Raw genomic sequence first — 12325 nt, 5'->3', positions numbered from 1 at the left:
TCGACTCACCAAAGGATACCAATTCTCAATCTCAATTTATTTGTCACTTTCAATTTGCAATTTATCATCGTAATGAATTCAATGGTACACATTGGGAAGTAAACAAAATGGAAAACAATCAAAATCCTAGTTCTAACCTAAAAAAAATTGGTTTTCTGTTCTTCAACAATAAATTGAGAACTAACATATATTTCCTTTTGGTTTGCTCAATCACCAAGAGAAACCATTTTTTTGGTTTCGTGGGGTGTGTCACCTAGCTAGCTAGTTGCATGCTGCAACAACAGCATCAGGTATATGAGCAAATACAATAGAGAAAGGAGCAACCGTTATTGGCATTGATGAGTTCACAAACAAAGGCTCCAAAGCAGGAATATCGCCAGCTGAATTCACAGTTAGAGCGTTTCCATTTAGCACCATGATTTGGCTATGTATATCCCCACCCCCTGGTGTTAGATGGTACTCTTCTCTAGCTGTTCCGCTTGCACCACGGAGAGGAAGTTCCGTCAATTTTGAATTATCAGCCATCTTTCTGTGCCGCAGAAATTTATTGTCGCTTAAGGTCACTTCTGCTTCAATTGCTGTGCTGCTGTCCAGGTTGATCAATAATATTATGATTCCTTTCTGTAAGATATAGATTATTAAATCAGATTTCATGGATAGTAAATACTAAATATCCACTTGATAATGGTGACACTAAATTTCACTCACAGATTGCTTTGCACAGTGAGCATAAGCTCGTATCTTTTTTGTCCCAGAGAAGGTAGTTGATAGCACACTCCTTCCCATGAGTCGGTGCCATAGAAGAGCACTGCAGAGAAGAAAGCACATTGCCACATAAATGTTAAAGAATGTAGCACATGTGGGTTCATATCAGCTCAAGAAGAATGAAAAACTAGATCTGAACCAAGTTTAGTCCATAACTATGCAGCTCATACTTCAATAGTTTAGTCCATAACAAATTTGTTTATGATTTTTTTCCATCTCATGACTTAGCAATGAAAACATGACTGTGAAATTCAATATTCAGTACCTATAGTAGTCCGGGTTCGGTAGGAAAGTAGTAGTATTTAGTAAACCATAGTTTCCTCCAATCAAAGTCTGTCTGCAATATGTTTTGGTGTCGTAAGAAGCCGACATGCCAAGCTGATCCAAATACCTGTTTATGATGCATTAACATCAGCCAAAACAGTTCTAAGGAACCCACCCTAAAGGTATCGAAATCATGGGGAGTCAGAACTAACCAGAAACTGTACAAGAATGTATCGGATACAAGATGCCGGCCACTGTTGTAAGCCCCTCCTGACTCGCCAACCCACGCTGTTGCTGAGGTTGCTGTACTTTGGAGTACACTTTTGAGATCTTTGAATGTGCTTGCAATACCATCAAGAGAGGCAGGATTAAGAATTCTTTCCTCAAGGTGCTCATCAACTCCTGTATACAAGATAAAGTAGCTTTCAATTGTAATCAACTTCATGGAAATTGGAAAAATATCAGCCAATGTGGTGAAACATACCTGCTCCAAGGTTATAAATGTGGTGGGTGACGACATCTATAGATTTACCCGATTTGCTTATGAATTCCTTGAACCAAGCTGCATCAAAGAAACCTCCAGGAGCAAGGACTAGTGGCTTTGGCTGAATCTCTCGATATGCATTGTCAACTATTGCTCGTAAAGCAGCAAAATCAGAAGCATATTGGTCTGCAGAAACTTTTGTTCCCACTCCATTACCACTCAACTCATTGCCTGCCATTGAAAAGAACTCAGTCAAGAAGGATTTTGTTTAAAACGCCTTGATACAGAAAAGATTAGTTGATTCTGAAAGATATTGTAGAAGACCACATGTATCAACAATAAATATTTATGACCTTTTTTGACAAAAACATCATTTTCAACTTGTCTTATTGTGTAGTGCAACATTGGCATTTCTAATAGCAGCATGACTATACATACCAAGTTCCCATCCATGAATGGCGTAGTTCTTTCCAACAGTGTATCGAATAAAGGATTCGGCATTAGTGTAGTTCCAAGGTCCTATGGCAGAACCAGATTGTATTGATTTTCCAGCAAGAGCGTTTAAACCAAAGATAATCTTAGCCCTGAAATAAACCGTTTAGCAATGTTAACAAGTAAAAATCATGGTTTCCAATAGTCAACAAGGCGAACCTAGTGCTTGTTTGGTTTTCAGTTCAAACAACATTCAGCACCACAACGAATGCACTTGTTGGATTGGGCGAATGTGCTTTACATTCACCCAACAGAAATCCAAACTATTAGTCCCAAAACACAGATACATACACACAAACTAAAAGGAGAGCTGAGTTTTACCCTGATTTTGCAAAAAATTTGTTTAGTTCATCCCATCTATTCATTGGGAGGCACCCTTCCGTGAAGCCAAACATTTCAGATTGTTTCCTAACAAAAGGAGTACATGGTCGGTGGTAATCTTCAGTTCCATAATTTACCTTATCTTGCAAACTGCCACCTAATCTTAGTTTCAACGGTGAAAACGCTGCAAGCAAAGATACCTTGATAAGCTTTCAAAGCAATCATCTGAATAAAGTAATTAAGGAATTTAAACTGATGCCATTTTAATAACAACAATGGAGATGTAAATTCTCTCTTACCTTTCACTGCATTTAGAAAAATCTTGTTGTTCAGGTCCTGCATGAGATGAAAAATAAAAGTTAATCATCAATTCTAACTTAACAAATTATTGACTCAGTCAATTAATTAATTAACTCTGAAAATAAAGATTGAAAACTTAAAACTCATCCCAGAAACAGAGTCTGGCAAAGATAGTGACCTGTGTCTGGAATGTCATTAATTACAAGAAAACAGTATATACTAATGATTATGTGGGGAGAATATTATAAACTTTTTCTCCACAAACAATGAGAAGATAGTACAGCAAAAAAACATTGTAATTTTTACGGAAATTAATTTTTCAGCTGAGCTAATTAAGAGATCCAAACATGCATTCAGATTGGAACATCATTCTGAAAATCAAAAAATCAATCATCAAACAGAGGATGCATGACATCAAACCATAAAAAGAAAGAACAACCATTATTAGTAAGTAATAGTTCTGGTGTTGGAACTAAGAACCCAAAAAGGCAAAAAAACATTTGGTAAAGAAAAAAGAGAAAAAAATACCAGATTGAGAAGAGAAGCAAGACCCCAACTGCATCTCCCATAGTCACATTTCTCAGGAGGCCACCAATCCAGAGTTGCACAGACAAAATCATCATCAATGTTTCCGATTGCAGATTTCCCATCAATGGTGACAGTCCCTTTTTCACTCAGTGTGTTCACAAAAAGAAAAGTGAAGCTCAACAAACACAGACCCAGAAGCTGAATCCGAGAACCCATTTTCAGAACCAGCCAAATTCGAGATCTTAATCTGTATTATCACTTATTCATGCATCAGTGGGTGTAGGGGTGGATATATAGTGGATCAGCCTTTATTACTGCAGAGTCACAAGATGACAGAACGTGATGATGATGGACAATTTAATGTCATGTCACACATTTTTCTCAGCAAATCTATACAAAATATGCAACTATGTTTATGTATGTGGCTCTAAATATATACGTGAAATCAAGTTAAGATTAGAAAGACAATTGTTTTAGACAAGAAGCATTTAAGGTAAAAGATACCGGCTTAGGTACAAGAATATGTCGTATTCATTAATGTTATCATTGTTGTTGTTGTTGTGTCATTAAGGGGTTGTTTAGGGATGGGGATCTTATACTTATTGGGGAACACGTGTGAAGCTCAATTTTTAATTTTTAATGGTTTAATTGCAACTTTGGTCCCCGACGTTTACCAATGTCATGATTTTGGTTCCCCACCTAATTTAATTACATGGATGGTCCCCGATGTTGTAGGCCGTGTGCAACGTTAGTCCTACCGTTTATTTCTTAATGGAGAAGGTTTACGTGAACGTCCAGTTGGAGAGAGAAAGGAGGTATGAGGAGAGAGGGAAGCACGTGAGTATCACGTGACCCTTATCTGAACCCATTATACCCAAACCCCTGACCTCATTGGAACGAAGAAGGTAACGCGATTTAAATCCCTAGGGTTTCAGATTTGGGTATAATGAGTTCATATAAGGTTCACGTGATTCTCACGTGCTTCCCTCTCTCCTCAGATCTCCTTTTTCTCTCCCACTAGACGTCCACGTAAGCCTCCTCCATTAAGAAATAAACGGTAGGACTAACGTTGCACACGACCTACAACGTCGGGGACCATCCATGTAATTAAATTAGGTGGGGGACCAAAATCGTGGCATTGGTAAACGTCGGGGACCAAAGCTGTAATTAATAATTTCTAACTTTTTTTAATAGTAAAAGTATAGAATAATGGATTAGTGCAAATTTAATAATTTTAGCTTTTTATTTATAATCATAAATATTACTCTATAATTATTTTTCTCTTCCTCCATTTTCGCCTCTAAAAACCATTTTTTATATAATCCTTTACATGTTTTTTTTTTGTCCTCGACTGAGTTGTACTCCTGCGTTTGAGAAATTGTAGTAATCTCTCCTAACAAATCACTTTTACAAAAATTTAATATTTTCGAATTGTTTCAAAAGTTTTAAGCTTTTTCTTATGCATTTAAATTTAAAAATTTTAAATTTTTGTAATTAATTATTTTAAATTTATAAGTATATATTCAATTGATTATTCATGTAATATGTCCTTATTCTTACTAAATTCGTGTAACGGTTAAATATTTTATTAATTGATTTCTTTATTTAATTGTTGAATCATTGGCTCTGATGCATGAGATCCATACCATACTCCGGTGGAGATGGTGGGTTGAGCTAGTTTGGGTGGCCCGTAATTGTAATGTTGCAGCAGATTGGTTAGCGAAGTTCTTCCATCTCTGAACCTGCGTTTGTTGGAGGGGTCCCCTTTAGGGTTAGAGCTCTTTCTTTGTTGGTCCTTTTCCGATGTATTAAAAAAATATTTTAACTTTTTATTCATTAAAAAATGTAATTTATTTTTATAATGATTTTCTATTTTTATTTTTTGTAAAAAAAATTACCATCTTATATTTCTTGTATTTTTATTCTAGTTTAATTGCGATGTACTAATAAATAATGAAATAGAATTATATATACGTGTAAAATTTATTTAAAACTATTCATGCCTAGTTATTAAATAATTTCACATTCAACAAAAAAAATATCTTAGTTATTATTATTTTTTTGAAATGTAAATCTTAGTTATTAAACTCTACAGATATTTGTTTTTATATTTATGTATCATGCTTTTGCGTGTATACATTAACCAGCACCCACATCTTTTCAAGATATGCCATGTATTCTTCTTTTACTACATTTTTAACAGAATCTCTGAAATGAGTCATGCTTCTAACTTTCTGCTATAAAACTATTCCTAATAAAGTATATTAGTTCTTTCCGATGTAAAAATTAAATAAATTATATTAGGTGTTTCTTTTCTACTAACTTAAAAGGCCCTTGGCTTATTAAAATAAAAAACCTTGAAAGGCCACATTTTTTTAAAGAATTTTGTTTCATTTATTTTTCCTTCATCATGTGATTAATACTTAATAATAGTTCTATTTATTTGATAAAAAGAATTCTCAAGCCATGAGACTTTTGAACATCGATGTATCATGGTTTCAGTGAAATTCTTGGAAGCACTTCTCAACGGGATAAAATCATGTTAAGATCAAAGCAAAAGACTAAGCTTGAGTTAATATAAAATTAATTTTAGCTTTTTCTCACAAGACATTATTATTTTCCTATAAAAATCACTTTAATACTAAACCTATCCAAACAAAACTTTAATTTTCTCATGTAATTAATACAAATCACTTTATTTTCAATTCACTTTCATTATAACCAATTATCTTCTCGTCAACATCTCGACCAAAAATGGTAATCTCAACCAAAAGCAGTCATTTCATCTCAACCACTATTTCAGCCACATTTTGGTACGCCAAACTGATAACCCATACGATAATAAGCATCAACTATTGAGCACTTGACCACTATATATAAATACAAGCTTAGTTATTCATAAACATAAGCATTGTTCATTATGCAAATTCTTAGTTCTTTTGAGAGTACACTCGTCCTTCCTAACCGTGCTTTGTTGTGGATATCTTCACCGCATTCAGAGCATCCAGCCTACGACCATCACATGAAGATCAAATGTATGATTGTATCCAAACATAAAATATTTCGTTTTCAACTCACTCTAATCATAGTCATTTTACTAAAATAAATTTAGGCAAAGCTTGATACAAACACACAATAAGACAGTAACAATTGGATCGCCTTTTTCGTGTTTCTTATTTTTCTAAGAGAACGTGATGCTGGTACTAGTGACTACTGACAAGTGGGAGATAAGAGCCTGCTTTCCAGAAGAAACATACATTGGCTTGTGCTCAAAGTAAGGGCACTGCCTTTTAGCTTTCACGGTCTAAAGTGAAAACAGCACAAATTGGAAATGTCTTTAAATTATTTGTGTCCTAATTAAGCCTATCTCCTATTAGAGTTGGGAAAGAAAACGTAACTGATACTTGATTTAGATGCAATCTTCGTCACAATGATATAGAGATGGTTTTTTTGCTTTTTTTACAATGGAAGCAATGGCTGTTTACCAGCATGCGAATCTCTGTGGTATTGGATTGGTTTGAACGGGAAACATTTTTCTGTAAATGTGTTATTTACGTATTCTTCAAGTTATTCCAATGCTAGTTTCACACTACAGCACACAGTGGATTTTTTTTTTCATCAAGGTAAACTGAATTAGTAATTGTTTAATTTCTTTTTTCACCACGGAAAGACAATTATGCTCGAACCAAGATCATCCATATCATGATAGGGGTCTAGTTCTCTGCATCGAACATGAAACACTGCATAAAGCAAACAAACATACACCACCTGAACCAGCCATCTATTGGTATGGTAGTAACGAAGGAAAAACTTGACTTGATTGCATGTAATGCTTTGATATTGAAATAATGTTGTTCCCATTTTAAGAAAAGAACAAAGAGAAAAGATCACCAACTCATTGTTGATGGCTAGCTGGACTCATGATACAGTCAAACAAATGAAAACAACTTGGATTACAGGGAAAGGAAAACGCCGGCTTCTGTCTTATCTTGTGGCAATGTGAGCTCTGAGCAACAATGTCCATTTAAAAATTAACATATGAAGCTAAGCATTACATTAAAATTAACGTGCTTCTCAGCAATTAGTATAAATGTCACCACCAAAGCAACTATAAAACGACAACAAAAGCAAAATAAGTTGCAATTGGCAAGTTGAATGATACATTACAAGGAAATTTCATCAAAAAACACTAACTCAACAAGTAGTTACAAATGAGTTTACAAAAAAAAGTTACAAATGGATAAATTACAGAACAAGGAAAACAGATAAACAAACAACATACATATATATCTCCCACTGCTTTCCATATAAATTTAATATCCAACTAGCTCCTATAAATCTAACCATACATAAAGGGAAGGCAATGTGAGCACTTGCAGAAAGTGAGTAAAAAGCACTTCCTGAAACTTCACCTTCCCAGTCTGTAAAGGAACTTGCAAACTCTTTTAAGTTTTTGGTACATGTCTATGCGCAATGAAAATAATCGTTTCTACCTATAAGTACATTCTTCAATCCAAACTCTAGAAAGTAGCAAAAGAAACCTGCAGAATAGGCCAACAAACATGACTAAAGGAGATAAACCATTACAATTACATTATCATATTTTATGAACAAAGGCAGGAAAGTAATAGCAGTAAGCAATGCCAATCATGTACATAACTAAAAGTTGCAAGGGAAAGCATTCAGTTGAGCTCTAGAATAGCACACAACTGACAACACCTCTCATTAGATGGGTCACAAATGTTCAAGGGATTTCAAGCCCCCAAATCGACAAAACTTAACTATGAAAATCTCAGTTTATGGTCGCGTTTTCCTACCCTAATGAACTTGTGCAGGTAAGGTATACAGAGAAGCTTACTTTAAAATGGATTTTGCAGAAGAAATTGTCAAAGGTGCGCGAGAAGTAATGAAACCTTTAACAGATGTTGCAGATAAATAATTGATGGAAAACTGCACTTAGAAGACATGCTAATTGTTGAAGCAAAGTGTTTGGAGAAATTGTTTTTGCTGGGATGGAACCTGGTCTTATTTATAGAATTATAGTATAGCTATTACAATCAGTCATAGAGCTAGTAAATAGCTAACTTAAACCAAAACCACCATAAGTTAATTACAGCAATGATCATATAAACAGTTGGTTATTAATCTATAGTATACATGCTAAAACTAACACAATACTATACAAACTTCAGCTACTTATTATGCTCATATCTATAAGATGCTTTTCCAAGATGCATTCATTGATTCTCATTCCTCAGAAATGGACATATCAGAAGAAATCATGCAGATAAGTACAAAAGTATATCATTAAAACACCACATAAATAAAAGCAATAACATGAATATTATCAGTAATTCAATATAGGTCTTAGATTCCTAGTTAGTTAGTTACCTTGTGATGACACTAGCATTCCAGGCACAGAAAAAGATGCAACTTGTACGAGTGCTGGCTCTGTTATTCTTCAACATCTTGTAGAAAAAGATGAAACTTATACAAGCTCAAAAGCATGGTAAATCTTTGAAACTCTTCTTCGAAACAAGGGCTCCAAACGAAATGATGGAACTCCTTTGTGCAACTTTTTAGCTTCATACATCTCATTCCACGCCTGCACTATTTCATCAATGTGGAAACCTAGACCTGTTGATGAAACAGTTAGTATATATAGATATATATCCAGCGAAAAACTTTCTAACTAGGAAATTGAAACATACCATCTCCGGAAGTGTTATTTGAACAGTGGTTTTTCAACATTACTGCTACATCTGTTGGAGAAGCTCCAGCAAGTTCAAACTTCTCAACTGCAACTTCCAGGCATTCATGCCATACCGGTAAACCTAATTTGAACTCCACAATTGAGCGCTCATATAGCATGGTTCCCCACATGAGATTTATTTGGGACCTCATGTTGGCCGCCAGTGCAGCAATTTCATCTGATGACATGTTTTTAAATAGTCCACCCAACCCCATGTTCTGCAAATGTGATCTAATATCGCTTTGATTGGAGGTTTCACTCAACCTTTGTTCTTCTGATTCTTCCCATATCAGCATTCCTTTGTCCATATTTTCCTCAGCACTGTTGTAAAGATGAAGAACCTCGGTGGAGGGCCATGTGGCTAAATCTACATTACTACTGAGTGCATAATACCAAGAAAGTTTTGCTTGCTCAAACTGCTGTTGGCCTAGTGCGAGAAAGCCTTCATAAAAATCTGACTTGATTTTAGTGGATGCTTCATATCTTTCTCCAGCTTTTGCATATTCTTTCTGTGCCCATTCATATGAACTTCTGATTTGTTCACAAAGATGCTCTTTTGAAAAATCTTCTGTTAAATACACTCTCTTCCTTGCCCTGGACATATGCACATTTCCCCAGTTAAACAGAGCTAGAGCTGCCATCTCTTGAAACTTGCCCCCAGCCATGTCAAATAGACCTTGTGCCTCTTCACTCGTAACTGTCTCTTCCACCGCCTCAGAATAAAGCTTCATCCCAAGTTCATGAAAATCTAAATATCTGTCAGATTCAAATCCAACATGGTTCTTGAATAGTTGTGCAAACTGAATTATCCAATCCTCAATGCAAGATGAGGTGATAATTTCCTTTGCTTTCACCACATGACCATTCTCAGGAGAATCATAAATACCATCCTTTTCCCCATCCCTCACATGAAGTTTCTCATAGAGTGGATCATGATCAGGATTAGCTTCTACTATGTACAGTCGGATAGAACCCGGTGATCCTGTTTCAGCCCACCTTAGTTCTTCTTCAGAAGTGATTGTGACCAAATCACCTTCCTGGTCTCGATATTTGACAAGAACTGCTCCTAGGCTTGGGAACCGATCACGAATAACTTCTCTTAGCTGAAATAAGCTGCAATCAACTGGCAATTCAGCACATCTTATATCCTCACCAAAAACAAGTTTGACTGCTTTCTTAGGCACATCTTCACTTCTACCATTACATTTTACCTCATAGACCTCTTTAACATCATCCTTTTTCTTATCAACTTTTTCCTTGGTCTTCTTCTTTTTAGATGTGTTAGCCTTCTTCCCTTTCAGACCATCCTCTTCCTTCTTTACTGCAACACTGTCCTCAGCATTTTTCTCTTCTAATTTCTCCTCAGTTTGCTTTTCTACAATTTTATCCAGATCCTTCACCTTCTCTTTGTTGTGCCTTTTCTTGTGTGTCTTTTCTTTTACTACCTTTTTGGGAGGCAAAGCAATAGGAGGTTCAACATAATCAGGAGGCAACTCAATTTCTGTATCATTCACTCTTAATCCTTTATCTTCAAGTGCACTTTTCACCTTATCTGAGATCTCCAAAGCCATGACATTATTTGGCTCCATCTTCAGAACAGCACTAACATCTCTCAGTGCTAAATCCAGCCTGTTTAAAGCCTCGTAGCACCTCGACCTCTTCATCAGAGCTTTACTGTACTTTGGTGTCACTTCAAGAGCCAAATTGCATTCATGAATTGCCCTAGGGTACTCACTGAGCCCCATCTGCATGTAGCACGCAGCCATGTTACTCCGCAGATAGGACACATCTATGTGATTTCCAGGAAGCAATTTGAGGGCTTTCTCATATTTTACCATTGCTCCTTGAAGATCGCGCTTTTGGAACAGCTTGTTCCCTTCATCCTTCAACTCTTGAGCCATGGATATAAATACCAAGGTATCACTATCATATGCTTTTGGGCTTCTATCTCCAACCTTGCTCTGATTTGCACTATCTTCACCACTTATTTCTCCTACTTGCTTCTTTTTCTTCCCCATTTTGAACCCAACAATCCAACAGCTAAGAAACTAATCCAATATACCAATCCTCCTAGTCCACATCACTCACATTTCAATCCACTCAAGTACATAAAAATGAAAGATAACTATAACAAGATAACCAATCCAAAGCCAAACACAAGGGCTTCTAAGAAAAAGGACAATTTAGTATTAGACAAGCTTGTGAACTTAGCAGAGTGGAAACAATGGAAAAGCTACAACAGTCAAATTGATACAAGAACAGGACAACCAAGATGATATATAACAGTGGAAGCTATCAGGAAACAAGCTCAAAACCTCAAATTAGGACCCTTAAAACCTCAAAAACATAGATGATATAGAACAGTGGCAGCTATCTGAACAACTTGCATACAAAAGCACCCTTCTCTCCAAATCAGGACTTGTTTCAGCTGATACAAATCCTAACTCAGAGAGGGGACAAGGAAAATCCAGCTCAGATTTGAAGGAAAATGATATCACCCCTCTGGTTTTTTTCAGAACAAGGATTGGTGAACAAAATGACCCAGAATTTGATTACAAATGAAAACTTATCTGGGTGATAAATTCTGATATAAAGCTTGAAACTTTGGCAGGAGAATGGAAGGAATTGAAAGATTTTTCACATCCTTGACGTAAACGCCACCACAAAAGAGGGAGAAATTAATTAATATTCAGATAATGCTAAATTTCTGAACCGAGAATCTGCCATGCAAGGGTTGGGTGGGGTAATCTTCTTTTCCTCTTTCTTTTCAATTCTCTTGAGAAAAACAAAATTTAGAAAATTAATGGGTCCCATCCTATGAATTTTCAACAATGAACATCATTTGATTTTGGTTTTGGACTTTTTTTTTTTTAAATCTTAATTTTATTCGAGTCGAAAACATCTACATCGACATTGTGCACATTGTGTTGAGGTTATTTCTACCCGTGAAATTTTTTATATTCACATAATTGGTCTTGAGACATTTAATGAGAATCAAGCATATATTACTTGAACCAGCTATTCATTTGTTATTTGTTTTGTTTTGGACATCCTTATTCCTAAGTAGGAAGTGGCGTGTTGACGTAGAACCATCCAACGGTTTGTTAGTTTTTTTTGGTTTTTTGGATAATTTGGGATGTCATTCATTCATGGCAGTTGGTGTTTGGCAAAGTGTATCATTGTATTTTTCTTCCTCCAATTGTTTATTAATATATGTTTCCATTCCTATCTATGTTATGATGTGATTATGCACAAATATATGGCTACTACATCATCTAATACCATTTCCAAAAGATGAAGGTTAGATATAATAATTAGATTACTATTATTTAAGCATCATTTGCTCAATTTGCTTCATGTGGATAGCAACAATCTGACTAACATAATTAAAGCATGCATTCAAATCCTTTCTTTTTCTT

The 12325-nt window shown here is 35.5% G+C and overlaps 2 protein-coding genes across 2 annotated transcripts; both read right to left on the bottom strand.

Annotated features, from left to right (window-relative positions):
* Positions 1-14: 14 nt before the first annotated feature.
* Positions 15-3659, bottom strand: LOC130726013 (heparanase-like protein 3). Its single transcript, XM_057577218.1, has 9 exons — positions 3155-3659; positions 2626-2662; positions 2327-2510; positions 1952-2097; positions 1514-1744; positions 1242-1431; positions 1031-1156; positions 709-808; positions 15-621 (listed from the first exon to the last, which is right to left on the bottom strand). The coding sequence occupies exons 1-9, from the start codon at positions 3368-3370 to the stop codon at positions 262-264; spliced, it is 1590 nt and encodes a 529-aa protein (XP_057433201.1). The 5' UTR covers positions 3371-3659; the 3' UTR covers positions 15-261.
* Positions 3660-7270: 3611 nt separating this feature from the next.
* LOC130722469 (protein PHOX1-like) lies at positions 7271-11650 on the bottom strand. Its single transcript, XM_057573199.1, has 3 exons — positions 8866-11650; positions 8546-8791; positions 7271-7695 (listed from the first exon to the last, which is right to left on the bottom strand). The coding sequence occupies exons 1-2, from the start codon at positions 10922-10924 to the stop codon at positions 8643-8645; spliced, it is 2208 nt and encodes a 735-aa protein (XP_057429182.1). The 5' UTR covers positions 10925-11650; the 3' UTR covers positions 7271-7695; positions 8546-8642.
* Between the last annotated feature and the right edge of the window lie 675 nt (positions 11651-12325).

Source organism: Lotus japonicus, chromosome 6 (genome assembly GCF_012489685.1).
Source record: "Lotus japonicus ecotype B-129 chromosome 6, LjGifu_v1.2".
NCBI lineage: Eukaryota > Viridiplantae > Streptophyta > Magnoliopsida > Fabales > Fabaceae > Lotus > Lotus japonicus.
The sequence above is the reverse complement of the archived record's forward strand: the minus strand, read 5'-3'. Positions and strand labels throughout refer to the sequence as shown.

Coding starts and splice junctions, on each gene's coding strand:
- LOC130726013 (XM_057577218.1), bottom strand. CDS start 3,370: ATGGGTTCTCGGATTCAGCTTCTGGGTCTGTGTTTGTTGAGCTTCACT. Junction 2,663..3,154: donor TTGCTTCTCTTCTCAATCTG/GTATTTTTTTCT, acceptor CATCTCATGCAG/GACCTGAACAACAAGATTTT. Junction 2,098..2,326: donor AAATTTTTTGCAAAATCAGG/GTAAAACTCAGC, acceptor GGTTTATTTCAG/GGCTAAGATTATCTTTGGTT.
- LOC130722469 (XM_057573199.1), bottom strand. CDS start 10,924: ATGGGGAAGAAAAAGAAGCAAGTAGGAGAAATAAGTGGTGAAGATAGT. Junction 8,792..8,865: donor AAATAACACTTCCGGAGATG/GTATGTTTCAAT, acceptor TTTCATCAACAG/GTCTAGGTTTCCACATTGAT.